The 17667-nt window shown below is 32.6% G+C and overlaps 2 protein-coding genes across 2 annotated transcripts; both read right to left on the bottom strand.

The window, feature by feature from the left end:
- Window positions 1-7733: 7733 nt before the first annotated feature.
- Window positions 7734-8977, bottom strand: LOC129292350 (protein NRT1/ PTR FAMILY 1.1-like). Its single transcript, XM_054929919.1, has 2 exons — window positions 8807-8977; window positions 7734-8171 (listed from the first exon to the last, which is right to left on the bottom strand). The coding sequence occupies exons 1-2, from the start codon at window positions 8975-8977 to the stop codon at window positions 7734-7736; spliced, it is 609 nt and encodes a 202-aa protein (XP_054785894.1).
- A 2220-nt stretch (window positions 8978-11197) lies between these two features.
- Window positions 11198-17182, bottom strand: LOC129292348 (protein NRT1/ PTR FAMILY 1.1-like). The gene is made up of 4 exons (XM_054929918.1): window positions 17066-17182; window positions 16750-16967; window positions 12554-13104; window positions 11198-12098 (listed from the first exon to the last, which is right to left on the bottom strand). The coding sequence occupies exons 1-4, from the start codon at window positions 17148-17150 to the stop codon at window positions 11198-11200; spliced, it is 1755 nt and encodes a 584-aa protein (XP_054785893.1). The 5' UTR covers window positions 17151-17182.
- Between the last annotated feature and the right edge of the window lie 485 nt (window positions 17183-17667).

The raw sequence follows: 17667 nt of genomic DNA, 5'->3' as shown, positions 1-17667 counted from the left end.
ATAGGTTATATTTTTATGAAATTTGTAGACTCGGGGTGTAATGTGATAAATCTGATATGTATTTGATCCATAAATTAGTTACGGTCACTCAAAACAATTGCCCTCCAAAGAAGGATTTTTTTTTTGGCAGTTTTTCCTAAATCTAAATACATATGTAAATCTATGTTGTTTTAAATATTTATATCCATATGGTAGGATTTTTCCCAGTAAAAAATACACATAATAGAATTCATAATATATATTAATCCTAAGAAATTCTTCTCAATGATTTTCTTTAAAATTAGAATTTATAATTTAATTTCATTTTAAATTCTTTTTGTAAACTGAATTGAGAATCTGACTTTCGAATGTTTTATTGATTTAAATTCAAATAACTTAAATTTATTATAAGTATATTAGATGTATGAAAAAATTATTTTTTCATTAATCAACTAAATAGATGATAGCTAATATTATTTTTGAAATAAAAATTTTAAGGAATTATAAATCTACAAAAACATTATCTTCGTCTTTTATTGTATATTCATTTATTGATTGAGATCATTTTTGTATTGTTTTTAAACTCTATAATGAATATGTTATTAATGAAAACAGGTATTTTTTACAACTACAAAATATTTTGAAAACAAAAAAGAACTTTAAATATTAAAGATTTCAATGTGAGGTTTGAGCTAACATCATTAAGAAAATGGACAAAAATTGAAATTTATATCGAGTGTGAAAGTTAAAAGATTTATTCTTTTTAATGTTAAAAATCTCAATAATACTTACATCTCACATAAAAATTTATGCATATTTTCCATAACAGAAACTATTATAAATTAGTACACCATAGCACACGCGCGCGCGCACAAAGTTGTTTAAGTACCACTCACTTTAAGTGGTTTTAACCCGATTAAGAAAACAAAATACTATCTTTTTAAGGCATATACACATAACAACCAATCTAAATTTTATGTAATGTTTGGTAGGTAAATATTATTTTTTTAAAAATCCTTTTCTATGCACCAAACATTACCGTACTTCTTCATATAGTATCAACCTCCTCCTTGGATTGTAATTGTGTCAACCTCATCATCATCCCAATGTCCTATATCTTGAGTAGGCCCGAAAGTCCAGCTACACACAAAGAAGTATAACAAATTAATGACCCCCAAAATGGTAAGAAGTCCATAATAGTAATCATAGTGACCATTGTTGGGACTTGATGCAAGCCAACTGTATCTTCTTCCTCCACTCTTTGTCACAACCTTCACAGTCTTCACAATAACACTACCCAACACATTTCCAATACCCCAACCAGCATAGAAAAATGACACAGCAACACTTGACATGCTCTTTGGAAATTCAGTGTAATATAACTCAATCTGTGCAATGATGTTAAATCCCTCAGCCAAACCAATTATGCAGAGCTGAGGCACAAGCCACCAAGCAGACATGGTAACTATCCCTTTAGGGTTTCCCACTAACCCTTGTTTAATGGCAAGGATTCTTCTCTTTCTCTCTACTAGTGATGCCACTCCCGTGGCTAGGATTGTGAGTGATAAGCCTATTCCCATTCTTTGCTTGAGTGTGAAGCCTCCTCTTATTCTAGGGTGGTGTGATTTTGAGAGTAAAGGGACTAGAATGAGATCATAGATGGTGATCCATATAGTCATAGAGATGATTGAGAATACGGCTATGTTGGGTGCTGGGATTTCAAAGTTGAAGAGCAAGTGTCTGTTCATTGTGCCTGCTTGAACAACCAAGAATGTGTATTGGCTGATGATGATTGAAACTATAAAGCCAGTGGACCAAATAGGAATCACTTTGATCAGTACTTTCAGTTCTTCCACTTGTCTTACTGTGCGCAAATTCCATGGATTCTTTGGCATCCCATTAGAGTCTAGCTCTTTCCTTCTGTTTTTGATTATGCAGGCCTTGTTCAAAAACCTAGGGAAGATCAAAGTGAAATATGCACATCAAAGAGAGTCTTATAATCCATCTGACATTGTTGAAGCAATATGAGTTCCTTTATAGAATGCCTCTTAATCTAAGAAAATTGTAATACCCGCTCTGGTCCTATTTGTAAGAATCTACCTATTGGTTTCTGATACAATATACTTTACAAAATTTAATGAAATATTTGTCAGTCATTTTCAAAGTTGTCTCTTTCATTACTTTAATGGCACCTTAGGCTAGCTAAGGTGGTAAGGGTGGGAAGTGGGTAAAAGTTGTAAATTTTTTTGACTTCTAACTAACTTAATCTAATTTCCTTAATCTCAGGAAAGTAGTTAACAGGGCCTTATAAGGATGATTAAAGGGAGTAATATCCAAGCAAATATAGAAGGTGGCAACAGAAAGAGTTGAAATATGGTATTAAGAAGACAAATTGGTACCTTAATTTGTTTGTAGGCTCAACAAGTTTAGAACCTTCCATGAAATACCAATCTCCAGAACCCTTGGGAGGGAGGGGTATTATGTGTCTGTTTTTCCAGGCTGCCACAATAGTCTGGGCCAGGCCAGTGAGCAAGCTTTTTTCTGCTTTGTGTTTGACATAAAGAGGAGAACCCAAGAAGAACATGAACGTGGAGATTAACATGAGACCCACAGTAATCCCAAAGCCTACGACCCAACCTGTTTTGATTTGAATGTAAACTATGACTGTCACTGAAAGGGCAATTGAAACTCCAACTGAGACATAGTACCAATTGAAGAAGCTCTTCATGATTCTCTCATTTTTCGGGTTTTCCGGGTTGTTGATTTGATCTGCAGCAAAGGCTAAAGTACAAGGCCTGATGCCGCCTGCTCCAATGGCAGTGAGAACAAGTGATGAAGCAAGAAACAACACTTGCGCTTTACTTGGAGCTGCACAAGCTTCTGAGTATAACTTGCAGTGTGGAGGCCTTGCTTTGTGAATAATTGCAGTGAGCCACAGCACAATTAATCCCTGGAAAGACAACACGATCAACATATTTAATCTGATTCCAATGCTTTTCAAGCCTAATAATGCCATTATTTGTCCATTTATAGGTAAGAGTGGAGCTGAGATTTAATTATAAGGAGGTTGAGGTGGAAAAGCATACCTCCTCTATTTCAAAATATTTCTCATTTAAGGTTATTACAGATACATTAAGAAATACAATTAACAAATAAAAATTATGATATACTTTACCAAATCTGCCTTTTGTTTATGGGATATATCCCATTAATATGCTAACGGTTTTTTAATTTTTAAGAGTAAAATGGGAAAAGTATCATGTGATAGTGTTCTGGAAGTCTAAAAAGACAAATAACATGAAACAATTTTTTTCCCTAAAAAGATTAATATTTTGAAATAAAGGAAGTATATAGTATAAAATTTTCACAAATTTTTTTTTTTGGGAGCAAAATTGAAAACTTAAGGGCCATCACCCACTCAACTGTTTATAGGGAAATCAACAATAATGGCAGATGGTTTTATCCATGAGTACACTTAAAAAACAGGTCCCATAATCTTAGCCTCACATTTTGAGTAAACTAAACATGACTCATAACCTAGACATTCTTGTCATTTGCCAGAGTTGTCCAATTCATTAAAAAAAGCTCAATTTTCAATTCTCAACAAAAATTTCTGCATAGAATACATAGTTTTCTTACAGATGTAATTTGTCCATGAACATACTTGAAAAATAGTCATGACATTCCAACAAGCATGTCATTCAATTCCCATATACATGTTAATTCATTTATCACTTCATATACTTTATGACTGTGACTAATATGTCATCAATGAAGATAAAGGTTAAAGGGTACATTTTTGAACTGGAGCAAAAATATACTTACTAGAAGTTCAAAGAGTGTTCCACATGCGATAACCCGAAATCGTCCGAGGTAAGAATCAGACAAGAAAGCACCAAACATTGGCATAAAGTTGATGAGGGCATTCCACAGGAAAATTATTATAGACCCAGTTGCAGTATCATAATGATATTCTGTCATGAGGTAAACGATCATGTTTACATGAAGCCCCACATTTGCTACTTTCTCAAATGTTTCGTTTGCTACATTAACAAAACAACCACAAAACTTAATTCACGTTTAATATAAACTACACACACACAGATATATCATCACTAGTAGTTAAACTTCAAAGAAAAAGTATTGTTACATATGATAAAGGGGATGGTTTTGAAGCCACCCCTTTTGCTTCTAATATGTTGGTTGCCTTTCTCTTTCTCCATTGAAACTTCCATGTTAAGAGATTTGAATCTTTGTTCTTGATAGGGATGCGAGGACAATAGTTTTCTTCACACACTATCTCTTAACTATGACATCTTTATACTACCTCGACCCTCGTTATTATCCAACTTCTTGCCGCCTCAGAAATTGTAGCTATGTAAGGAAAAAAAATATATAGCTAAAGAGGAAGAAATATATATATATATATATATATATATTTAATCAAATATATATACATATACATGTTAGTTCTTTTTTCTTACCAGTTTTTTGCAGTGTGAAACGGTGGATATCACTATCATCACATTGATTACTTTTGTTTCTACTAGCTGGTTCTGTAATGTATGATAACATTCATTTAGAAAGCTAACAAGATGAGAGCTTTTCTCGATGTTTGCTTTGCTCAAAGGCCAATAATGCTCATGTTATTTTATTTGCATATATATATATATATATATATTAGAGCCTTAAAGCCAGGATTAAGTTTTGAACTAAGATTGTTAATTGATTGAATACTATATATATTGTTCTTGAAATTAAATAGACGATGCTATTTAAGTGGCTCTGGGAAACGTGGATGGTTAGTCCAGCAAAACGGCGCGTGAAGGTAAAGATGACGATTTGCGTAATAATATAAAAATGATTGGTCTTTTCTTGTGCATCAAAATGTACAACATATTTAATTTGGTCCCCCCAATGTCATGAAAAATTCATTTAGTATTCTTAAATACAAGATGGCAGTGTCAAGTTTCAACTTAGATTCTCTTTGTTTCTTTCCCTTTTTTTCCCCCCTCTTTTATTTCTAGGTTCAACTTTTTACATATGTGAAAGTTCTTCCAGAGTCTCATATGCAGGTTGATTACAATCATTTTGTCTTGGTTGGACCTATAGACACTTCATTGTTCATCAGAATAAAATTATAGTGACCTTTGAAGATCTTCTAAATGGCCAAAAAAAAAAAAACGAACAGTTTCAACCCAGATAAACAAATATGGATTAAGCTTAAGCATTTCTTGTGGTTTAATTAAGCCACCACTTGACAATCAATGAAGAGACAAAAATGATATGGGTTTAGATTTAATTTGGGCTTGATTAATTATAATTATGATTAGGATTCCTTGCCAAGTAGATTATGTCTACACAGCTACCTAATTTTAAAAACTTAAATCGTAGCTAGATTGCTGTGAGACGCTATGACTAAAATTAGACAAAAACCTATTTTATTTCCACGAAGTACGATGTTATTGTTAATTTTACTATATAAACTATATAAACTTTATGTTACCTCATAGTACAACTTAGGATGCATAAATTTATTTTTCTTTTTTAACCTAATGTGAGAAAAATAATGATTCTAGAGTGCTTTTTATTCTGGTTTTAAATATGTCAAATTTTCTTTGTCATTTTTTATACACAGGAGTATGATTTTATTTCAATCCAATGAAAATTTATAAGTATTTTTGGAAGGATAATTTTCGTTGTGTGTGAAACTTAGAAGTATAATTTCTCTGTGTTTGTGTCTAGCTATCACATATCAGCTGAGAAGAAAGCACAATGAAAGAACTATGTGATTGAATTGGAGGACTCATTTCAAAGTTACATGGCACCAGTATACCAATATGCTCTAATTAAATCCCATATTTCTAAATAATTATTACGTGAGACTGAATGACTATAAAAGGGACTTATTAGATTATAATATCAGATAATTTACAAGGAATGCAAGCTAGGCACAACCCCTTTGGTGAGACTAAATAACATTACAACGACAATAAGAAGCCTTATCCTATTAGATAGGGTCAGCTATATGGATTGCACGACACTATTATATTATTTCATCAACCAAGCTTTTATGAATATTTCTCATTCGATAACTTTCATGAGTGTTTTTTTTTTTTTGTCTTCCTCTACCTCCCTTTATAGGATTCAAGATTATTCTTTCCACTATTCTCATTGGTTCCTTCCACAACTTTCTTTGCACATATCTAAATCATCTCAAATTATTTTCTATCATTTTCCCCCTCAACAGATGCCGTGCCTATTTTTTTTCATATATGTTCATTTTAGATTTTATCTTTTTATGTATGCCTGCACATCTATCTCAACATTCTCATCTCTGTCACTCTAACTTTATGCTCCTAATGTCCCTTTAAAGCCAAACATTTACTATCATATGAAATAACTGGTTTTATGGCAATTCAATAAAACTTTTCTTTAAGTTTATTAGGTACTCAATTACAAATAACTTTTTAGCCTTTTCCAATGACATTAGCCAAAAAAAATCTAACATGACTTGCACCACAAGAAAAAAAAATTGATAAAGCAATATCAGAACCGTTTTGTTGACTCTTAGTTCTTTATCATCCCAGGTGTATAAGTCTTGAGTACTCCCATAAGCCCACCTACACACAAAGAAGTAGAGCATATTAACCCCACTTGGAATGGCTAGTAGCTCATAATAGAAATCAAAGTAACCATTGTTGGGATGACGGGAAAGTCAACTCTGTCTTTCTCCTCTCTGTGTTACATTCTTCACAATGGTCACAATAAGGCCAACCGTGAGATTGCCCACACCAAAACCCACAACAAAAAAAGCCATATCAATACTAGACATTCTTTTTGGAAACCGAGCGTAATAGAGCTCTGTCTGTCCAATAGCATTGACAGCTTCAGCTAAACTAGTTAGGCATAACTGAGGCACTAGCCCCCAAGCAGACATGATCACTATCCCCTTAGGATTTCCTACTAACCCTTCTCCAATGGCAGGGTTTCTTCTGCTTCTCTCAACTGCTGCTGCTATAATATAATGGGCTAAAAATGTTAATGCTATCCTAATTTCCATTCTTTGCATGACGGTTAATCCTCTTCTTATTCTCAGGTATTTTGATTTTGAGAGTAAAGGGACTAGAATGCGGTCATAGATTGCTATCCATATGGCCAAAGACAAGACTGTAAATATAGCTAACTTGGTTTCTGGGACTTCAAAGTTGAAGATGTCTGTACATTGTGCCTGGTTGAACCACAAAAATGTAAGTTGGTTCAAACCAGCAGAAACCAAGAAGCCAGTGGACCAAATAGGCAACACTTTGATCAGTGCTTTCAGCTCTTCAATTTGCCTCACTGTACATAAACTCCATGGCTCCATTGGCGCACCATTAGAGTCCAAGTTGCTAGCTTTCTTCCTGATCAAGCACTCGTTGCTCAAGAACCTAGTGACATTCAGATTCAATTTACATGGGTTGGCTAAGTCTTGTAACCTATCTCAAACAAAAGATCTAAAGGTAGATATATAAATATAAATGGTCATTTACATGTTTATCTTAGTCTGGACAACATTTAAGCAGATGTGATATGCCAGAAAGATCTATATAACATGGCTTATGACACAAAGTATGCTAGTAGTTGACTCAGACAACTTGGTACCTTAGTTTGTCTGTAGGTTTGACAAGTTTTGCACAATCCTTGAAAGATCAATTTTCAGAACCCTTGGGAGGGAGAGCTAGGTGTCTCCTATTCCAGGCTACTGTAACAACTTAGGCCAAGCCAATGCATAAGCTCTTGTCCGCTTTGGGCTTGACATATAGGTGAGAGCCCAAGAAGAACATGACAGTGGAGAATAACATGAGGCCCCCAGTAATCCCAAAGCCCTCAATCCACCCAGTTTTGATTTGAATGTAAACTATGATTGTCACTAAAAGGCCAAATGAAACTGCAACAGAAACATAGTACCAATTGAAGAAGCTTTTCATCATCCTCTCGTTTCCATTGTTTTCTGGCATTTCAATTTGATCTGTAGAAAAGGCTAAATAACAAGGCCTAACGTAGCCTTGTCTAATGGCCATGAGAAGAAGTGATGAAACAAGAAACATCATTTGTCTAACATTTGGAGTTGCAAAAGTTTCTACTTGCAAATTGCATTGTGGTGGCATTTCATTATGAATAATTGCAGTGAGCCATAGCACAATCAAACCCTGCAAGGAAAACTAAAACTCTATCAAATGTGTTCATTCGAATGCTTTGAATTCTCATAGTTTTCATATACCATGGTTCACTTTCAAAGGAATATTAAGTAGTAGGGATAATATAATTTTTAGTCTTTAAACTTTTTCTCAATTATCAATTTAGTCTTTGAATTTTGACTCAGCACAACACAGTCTTTGTAGTTTGTTAAGTTGAGAAATTATAGGAATTTATTTGTACTGAGTTAAAAAATTATAAGGATTGAGTTGTTCTAAGTTAAAAAGTACAAAGACTGAATTGTTTCAAGTCAAAAGTTTAGGAATTGAATTGAAAATTGAAAACAAGTTCAGGGACCAAAAGTTATATTTTCCCTAATTAAAATGAGTCCTTTACCCAGCCAATAAGTAACAAGCATACTTGGTGTGACTTAAACCTCATTCTTGATCATAAAGAACCATGTGAGGTATGAAGTGGAGGAAAGAATGAAGGCAAACCCATTGGAATAGGGTAGTCTCTTAAGTTTATGGGCCTTGGCCACTCAAGCTTCACATAAAATAGGCCTTTTTTATGTAAGGCTAGAAGCTTAGAACCAAGAGACGATGTTGTACCAGACTAGTATTGCAAGAACATATATAAATATGCTTACGATTAGCTCGAAGATGACAGACCATGCAATAACACGGAACCGTCCGAGGTAAGAATAGGAGAGAAAAGCACCAAAAATGGTCAGGAAAAAAGAGACTGCGCTCCACATGTTCATTATTATGGCTGCATTTGCAGGTTCATTATGATATTCTAACATGAGATAAACAACCATGTTTACTCGCAAACTTATATTTGCTACTTTCTCAAAAGTCTCATTTCCTGAAACACCAAATCGTAAATGTTAAAACTCATGTCACTACAAGTTATAATTTAATTAAGCAACCGTCATCACTAGAAAACTTAAACAATTAGTGTTACCTATGTTAAAAAGCATGGTTATGAGGCCACTCTTTTTGGTGGTAATCTGTATTTGTTGGCTTTGTTTTGTTCCTCCTCCATTGAAGTCTCCATATGTGTCTTGATTTCTTCTGTAATATGAATGTAGTTCAGATATTTATAAATTAGAGCTTTATTTGTGATAGGGAATTGTGAACAAAGAGTAATGTGTTCTACAATCAATAATGCCATATCTCTCTAAAAGATGTCAACATGTAATTACAAGACAAGTAAACTTATTGAATGCAACCCCACGTAAAAAATTAAACTAATAAAAAAACTTCGCATAGTCAATGTAAAGTTTTAGACTATAATGTTTGTATTGACATTAGAAAAACAAGGGAATAGGTTAACTATTTATTTGGATGTTTGTGAACATACATTCCTTTCAATTCAAAAGGATAAATCTACAACTGATCTTGTTTGTTTTGCTTAAAGGCTAAAAATGCAGATGCTAAGTCGGCACAAGACTTGCAGAATCCCACTTTGGGACAATTATGTGTTTACACACTTCAGAATCTCATTGATGTATCAATCTATATATATATATATGATCATATTTATGGGAGTGTAAAACATTAAGCCTACAAAATTTATATATATATATATATATCAACACTAATATTGTAGATATATTTGACTTTACAAATGTGAGTTTTAGATTATTCATTAATGAAAAATCATAGTGACCTTGTTGAAACCATCACTTAACAATTAATGAAGAGTCAAAATTGATGAGTTTAGATTAAATCTAGGCTTAACGTAAACTTATTATAATTTATCGAATTTTTAGCTTGAGTGCATTGTAGGCCGTTTTCTTATCAGCTCTCACCATACTAAAATTATTTCTAAGAGTAGAAAAATATTAGACAATTTTCATGCCAGTCATTCATTTGAAGAATTGCTCCAGAGTGAAAATCACTAATGAAGAGCCAATAAGGCAGAGGCAAAAGCAAGATCTATTTGATTACAATTTTTATAATGGTTATTTGTTTTCCTTGTTGCCTATGTGAATAATTAAAGCCAGAAAAGCTATGGCAATATATGGAGATGATCAGATGAACTTATAGCATTTTTTTTTTTTCTGGAGAAGAGGGAAAATTCAATTCATCCAAAAATGAAACTTATGGCTTTTCATTTATTTTTCTACAAGATGAACTTATAGCATTTTGTGATGCTAAGGATGTAAAAAAAGAAGCTTCGCCATTGAATAAGGAAGAAACAGCAACATAGAGTGGCATTATATTTTGTTGGTGATGAATTCTATATAAGCTCTGTTATCAACAAATAAATTTGCATTAATTAACCCCTCTTAGTACCCTCATGACCGCAGAGGATTAGGATTTCTTGGCAAGAAGATCTGTTCACAAAGCAACCTAATTTCACTCTGTAGGAAAAAAGCCAACTTTTAGTACGTATTTCAAAAAATTGAAGTATAACGGGATTATTATGATCAGACACTATATGATTAAAGTTAGAAAAAAAGTACTCTGAATGTGTCTTTTATTCTAGTTTCAAATGTTTAAGTATTTTATTTGTCATTTGAGTACATGGGGGATATGATTTTATTTTATTTCAATGAAAATTTTGGAGCTTTTTTTGGAAGGATACCTGTATGTGTAATAGTATATCTAGGATCTAGCTACCATATAACTTTCACCCATAGCTTTTAGATCAGCTAATAAGAAAGCCAAATGGAAGAAACAACACATGGACTGAGTTATCTACAAAAATGAAAGAAAGAAAACTTGTGATCAAGCTGCAAGAAGGGAGGTGATTGAAGTGAAGGATTCATTTCAAAGGTGTGTAGCACCAGTTAGCCAATATGCTAAATAAAAATATTATATTTCTAAACTATTTTAGTGTGAGACTGAATGACAATAACAAAATGACTATTGGATTATAATATCAGAGAATTTACGAGGAATATTGGACAGGCATAAGCCTTTTAGTAAGACTGAATTGCATCTGCAGAAAGACTAGTATGAATTGCACCACAAGAAACAAAATTATTTGATAAAACTACATGAGAACTGTTTCCTTGAATCTCAGTTCCTCAGGTAGCATCAATATCTTCTGTTGATTTTACTTTTGTGTCATCTTCCTCATCCCAAATTTCTATGTCTTGAGTACTCCCATAAGCCCAACTACACAGAAAGAAGTATAGCAGATTAACGACATTTAGAATGGCAAATAACCAATAAAAGTAATCATAGTGACCATTATTGGGATTCCGAGCAAGCCAGCTCTGTGTTCCTCCTCTCTGTGTTACTTCCTTCACAATTGTCACAATGAGACCAGCCAATACATTTCCAACACCCATGCCAACAGCAAAAAATGCCACAGCAATGCTAGACATACTCTTTGGAAACTGAGTGTAATAGAACTCTATCTGTCCAATAGCATTGAAAGCCTCAGCTAAACCAGTCAGGCAAAACTGAGGCACTAGCCACCAAGCAGACATACTCACTATTCCTTTGGGATTTCTCACTAAACCTTCTCTAATGGCAAGGCTTCTTCTTCTTCTCTCAACTTCTGCTCCTGTTGTATGGGCTAAAATTGTTAGTACTATACCAATTCCTATTCTTTGCTTCAATGTGAATCCTCCTCTTATTCTGGTGCATTTTGATTTTGAGATTAAAGGTACAAGAACACGGTCGTAGATGGCTATCCATATGGTCATTGAGAGTATTGTAAACACAATAAAGTTAGTTGCTGGGACTTCAAAGTGGAACAGAAGGTGTCTGTCCATTGTGGTTGCTTGAGCCACAAGAAATGCAAGTTGGTTCAGGCCGGCTGCAACCAAGAAGCCAGTTGACCAAATAGGCATCACTTTGATCAGTGCTTTAAGCTCTTCTACTTGCCTCACTGTACATAAACTCCATGGATTCATTGGCATACCATTAGAGTCCAAGTCGCTTGCTTTGTTCCTGATCATGCACGCCTTGTTCAAGAACCTATGAACATTAAGATTCACTATGCATTGGTTAAGTAAGTCTCGAAGTAGATATTGAAGTAGATATAAGTGTGAAATGGTCATTTACAAATTTCCCTACATCTAGACAACTTTTAATGAAACTGTAATGTACCAAAGAGATACTCTCTTCGATTCTTATTATAAAGCACCTCTAACTATTTCACTAGAATCAATTTTGTCTAAAAAAATGTGATCAACTTCCAATCTTACCCTCTTTTTAAATGCAAATTTTTCAAATTTGCATTAATTTTCTCTCATAAGTAATTAGTTTAAATATGAGTAATATTGAAAAAAATGTAATTAATACCTCCATTAAGTATCTTATATTAAAGACCAAAAAAAAAAATCCTTTTAGAAAGCACCCTAGATTAGAGTAATATATATCATGGCTTATGACATAAGGTATGATAGTTATTGAATGAAACAACTTGGTACCTTAGTTTGTCTGTAGGTTCAACAAGTTTAGCACCGTCCTTGGAATACCAATTTCCAAAACCCTTGGGAGGGAGAGTTAGGTGTCGGTTTTTCCAGGCTGCTGCAGCAACTTGGGCCAAGCCGAAGCACAAGTTCTTGTTTGGTTTGGGCTTGATATATAGGGGAGAGCCCAAGAAGAACATGACACAGGAGATTAACATGAGGCCCACTGTAATCCCAAAGCCCTTAATCCACCCCGTTTTGATCTGTATGTAGACTATGAATGTCACTGAAAAGCCAAGAGAAACCCCAACAGAAACATAGTACCAATTGAAGAAGCTCTTCATGATGCTCTTGTTTCTTGGGTTTTCTGGGTTGCTGATTTGATCTGCAGCAAAGGCTAAAGAGCAAGGCCTGATTCCACCAGCTCCAACGGTCATGAGAACAAGTGATGAAACAAGAAACAAAACTTGCCCAGCACTTGGAGATGCACAAGCTGCTTCTAGATAGAAATTGCATTTTGGTGGCCTTGCATTGTGAATAATTGCAGTGAGCCACAGCACAATTAATCCCTGTAGGGAAAACAAAAGCCATGGTAATTAACTATGTTCATTCATTCCAACGCTTTTGAAATCTCATTGTATTGGGATTTAGAAATTTAGGTAGTGTTTAGATATATGGATTTGAATTTTAGATTTAAAATCTCACATTTTAATTTTCATATTTAAAATTCAAATATTTGAAATCTTTTGTTTGGGTAGTTTAAAAATTTTCAACAATAAAAGGGAAATAAGTTGAGATTCAAAATGAAAAAGGAAAATTGGAAGTGATAACCTCTATTTTTCAATTAACAAAAGATGAGAATGAGAGATGAGAAAGGTTATGAGAGTTTCAGAAACATCAACAATGAAAACGTGAAAAGAATGAGAAACTTGAAGTGACAATTATTTTAAATGATTAGATTATAAAAGAAGTTTGAAATTGCAAAAGAATTATAATAAAATATAAATTTAATTTATAAATTTTTATATATCTAAATGAGAGATTTGGTCCAAATCTAAATTCTCTTTAATCCAAACACACCCTAAATGAATTTTCAGAAATATTAAATAATTGAAAATTAGCAATAAAAGTAACAGAAGATCATAGAAATATATATATATATATATATATATAGTTGGTCAGAGAAATTTGAAGCAAAATCTCTGCCACACGATTCATATCCCAATATATTCCATGTTTCACTTTTAAGGAGAAAAGAATTGTAACAAGTCAAGCCAGTTTCTTTAATTTGTTCACTTCTCCCCACTAATAAATAACCTGCGTGTGTGTGTGTACTAGTGCAACAAGACGGCTCATGCCTGATACGCTAGAGAATCATGTCTTGCCGAAAAGCCGGAAGGATTAAGACTGATGAATGCTGAGGCACAGACACACACGCGCACGTGCACACACAAAACTAATAAAACTAAAATGATCATATCACGTTGAGTAAAAGTTCACCAATAAATTTCAACCGCATTAAAAAATTATGAAGAGTTATATTGAATAAAAATTTAAGAATTAAATTTTAATTAGGATAAAAGGACAAAAATATTCACAAAATAATCAGCCACGGGTATCCAATATTCTAAAGGGACGAAAAGGGCAAAAATATCCATAACGTTACATGGATAGGTGCAAAAGTAACCTAACCGTTAACTTTGACCTAACACTATTAACTTTTATAATTAAATGCTGACTATACATGTCGCGTGTTAGTCTTTGCTGACATGGACTAAAAAAGGGAGAAAAATACCTACGAAGTTGTAGGCCAGGAGCAAAAATACTCATAACGTTATCAAAATTGGTGCAAAAATGATTAATCCATCTAATTCTTAAATGTTAATTGTTTAGCTGACACCTAAGTAAAAGTTGACTTTTTTTTTTTTTACTGATGTAGGTAAAAAATATTTCGAGATGAAATTCTCTGAAAGTTAATCGATTATTGTATGAATATCATGTGAGAAAATATCATTTTGACTGAATATCAAATTAAATTGCTTGTTTCTTGGTAGCAGTGGCGAAAATTGTTTGAAAATTTTGAATCTATCATGAATGCAATTGCTTAAGGCTGTGACAATGTTCTTAAGCTAGATGTGCTCAGTCTCAATCTTTGATTTTGAACAACCTATATCATTATGTTAAATCTCATGTTTTGCAAATAAGAAAAATGAGTCGAGAGATAGAAAGGAAGGGGGCGAGATACATGATGATGGAAAAAAACCATATGGCATTGATTTTGATGGATTGGTCTTTGTTGCACCTACTAAAGTAATATTATAAGTACTCTTACAATGATTGATTAACATCCGTAAAAATTCATCTTGGAATATTTTTTTATCTATATCAGCAAAAAAATATAATCAACTTCTGCTTAAGTGTCAACTAAACAGTCAACATTTAAGGGATTAGATGTATTAGTCACTTTTGCATTAATTCTGATAACGTTATGGGTATTTTTGCTCCTAGCTAACAACTTCGTGGGTATTTTTGCCTCCTTTTTAGTCCACGTCAACAAAGATTGACATGTGACATGCACAATCAGTATTTAAAGGTTAAAGTTGACAATGTTAAGTTAAAGTTAATGATCTGGTTACTTTTATACCCATTTATGTAACGTTATGAGTATTTTTATCCTTTTCGTCATTTTAGGATATTGGGTGCCTGTGGTTGACTACTTTGTGGGTATTTTTATCCTTTTGTCTTTTTAACTAGGGGCAAACCCTAACTTAAAAGTGTGGGGGGCCAATTGTTTAACAATTAATTATTATATATAATTACTTAAATTTGTTTAGTATTTATTAAAACAAATAATTTATAGAGTAAAAATATAAGATGATAAGTTTTGTAGAAATACATATAATGTTAAAAAACTAAAAACCTTTAAAAATATAAAAAGTTGAATGCCATATACTCCCTCCTTCCTTATGCATAATATATTTTTAATCAAATCATGCAAACTAATAAAAGTTGATTTTCTATTTAAAAGCATAGCAATATTTCATTTTTACCCATAATTGTTATAAATAAAAAATAAATTTTTTTTTGAAAGTAAATTAATGAGAGTACTTATCATTTTTTTTCTTTTTCCAATTTAATAAAGGTATAATTATTCATTTATTAAAAAATATGCTGACCTCTCTTATATTTACATACAAACAAAAATTTTAGAAACCTCTTATATATAAAGAAGGAGGGAGTATGATTTAGTTTCAAGAAAAATTATAAAAAATATATAAAAATTTATATTTTCAATACATGTTTTTACATATTCCATAAATAATTTTTTTATTGAAAATAGGGTTAATGAGCATTGTAGATTCTAATTTATTATACGAATATCATCCTGAACCTTGAACTCATGAAATGTGCAAAAAATCCTATTGACTTCTAAATTTCAAATGCTTGAAAACCCATTGTTAAGTTGAAAAAAACTCCTATTATTTTTAATGGTCAAAACGAGTGTCCTAATGTGTAATTGGGCCCCACATCTATAAAAATAATAGTCATTTTCTCCAACTTAATGGTGAGATTTCAGGGGATCAGAATTTAGAAGTTGAGAGAATTGTTTTATACATTTCAAGAATTCAAAATCTAGGATACTATTTACATAATATTTAAATATATGACAATTCAATATTCTATAATACTAAAAATTATATAACAAATAGCTAAAAGTAAACTTTTAATCTTTAACTTTACACAATGTTTTATTTTAATCTCTTAATTTTATAAATTGTCTTTTCATTTTTATCTAGTTTCATTGAAAAAAAATGCCAATATTAAACTTTTAAATGAAATTTTTAAAATAGCAATAATTGACATTAAAAAAATTCATGATTTGAGATTACTGGTATTAGGATTAAAAAATTTTAAAAAATATTTTATAAAATTAAAAGATAAAATTGAGATCTCAATCACATACCCCAATAATATTGAAAATCTTATTACTCCTTTTTGTTTTTGTTTTTGTTTTTTTTATCCTCTCTCACCATCTCACCCTCGTTTCCTTCTTCCTTCATGATTCTCTCTCTCTCTCGTGCTAACCTCTAATACCATGAATGGGTAAGGTAGGGAAAGCACCCCCGCCTACAACATGAGCCGGCTTTTGATTTTAACTTAATCAAAATTATATGAACCAAATGATTAATTTTGTCATATACGCCCAAACTTACAAGTAGCTGGAAGATGATGGCGAATGAAATAACTCGAAATCGTCCAAGGTATGAATCAGAAAGGAAAGCACCAAAGATGGTCATGAAATGAGAGACGGCATTCCAAAGGCTCATTATTACAGCAGCACCTGCAGTATCATAGTGATACTCTTGCATCAGGTAAATGATCATGTTCACATGCAGACCAACATTTGCCACTTTCTCTAATGCCTCGTTTGCTGATAAAACCGCCACAAAAAGATTATTATAAGTAACTGTTATCATCATCATAATCATTATCATGACTTAAAACTTGATGAAAAGATTAAAATGTTACCTATGATAAAGGGCATGGTTATGAGACCACCCTTCTTGGTGGTGCTAATCTGGAGGAGGTTCTTGGCTTCGTTTTGCTCCTCCATTGACGTTTCTCTGTGAGGATTTTGACTCTTGATTTCTTCTGCACTGATATGAATGTGTATATCAGAAACTTATCAGAGCTTTGATTATTGTAGGGATGGGGAATCGTGATATCAATAAATATTATTGTTTTCCAGACACATTAATGTATTCACGGATGCTCCTTGAAGGTATATGCCTCGTTTATATCCACCTGCCATATATAAATTTCAAGGCAAGACAAATTAACTTCTTGTAAACAACCCCACAGATAATAATAGTAATTAATTGAATAAATAAATAATTCAACTAAACTTTGCAGTTTATAGTACTACCCATATCCTTTTTTTCTTAATAACATGTTTATTTAGGAATGATTCAATCTTTCATGATGCAAAACGTTTCGAGAAATATAGTGATTTATTAGTAAAGATTATTTCAAAATTACCCTCATTGTTTCACTCTCTTATTTATTAGTAAAATGTTCTCTCTCTTATTTAATTAATTTTATTAGTATTTGCAATTTAACTAAAAGCATTT

The sequence above is a fragment of the Prosopis cineraria genome, unplaced genomic scaffold (assembly GCF_029017545.1).
Source record: "Prosopis cineraria cultivar Desert tree isolate PC_DT_omini unplaced genomic scaffold, ASM2901754v1 PC14, whole genome shotgun sequence".
NCBI lineage: Eukaryota > Viridiplantae > Streptophyta > Magnoliopsida > Fabales > Fabaceae > Prosopis > Prosopis cineraria.
The sequence above is the reverse complement of the archived record's forward strand: the minus strand, read 5'-3'. Positions and strand labels throughout refer to the sequence as shown.

Coding starts and splice junctions, on each gene's coding strand:
- LOC129292348 (XM_054929918.1), bottom strand. CDS start 17,150: ATGGAGGAGCAAAACGAAGCCAAGAACCTCCTCCAGATTAGCACCACC. Junction 16,968..17,065: donor AACCATGCCCTTTATCATAG/GTAACATTTTAA, acceptor CGGTTTTATCAG/CAAACGAGGCATTAGAGAAA. Junction 13,105..16,749: donor CCATCATCTTCCAGCTACTT/GTAAGTTTGGGC, acceptor TTTTCCCTACAG/GGATTAATTGTGCTGTGGCT.
- LOC129292350 (XM_054929919.1), bottom strand. CDS start 8,977: ATGGTTGTTTATCTCATGTTAGAATATCATAATGAACCTGCAAATGCA. Junction 8,172..8,806: donor CTGTCATCTTCGAGCTAATC/GTAAGCATATTT, acceptor TTTTCCTTGCAG/GGTTTGATTGTGCTATGGCT.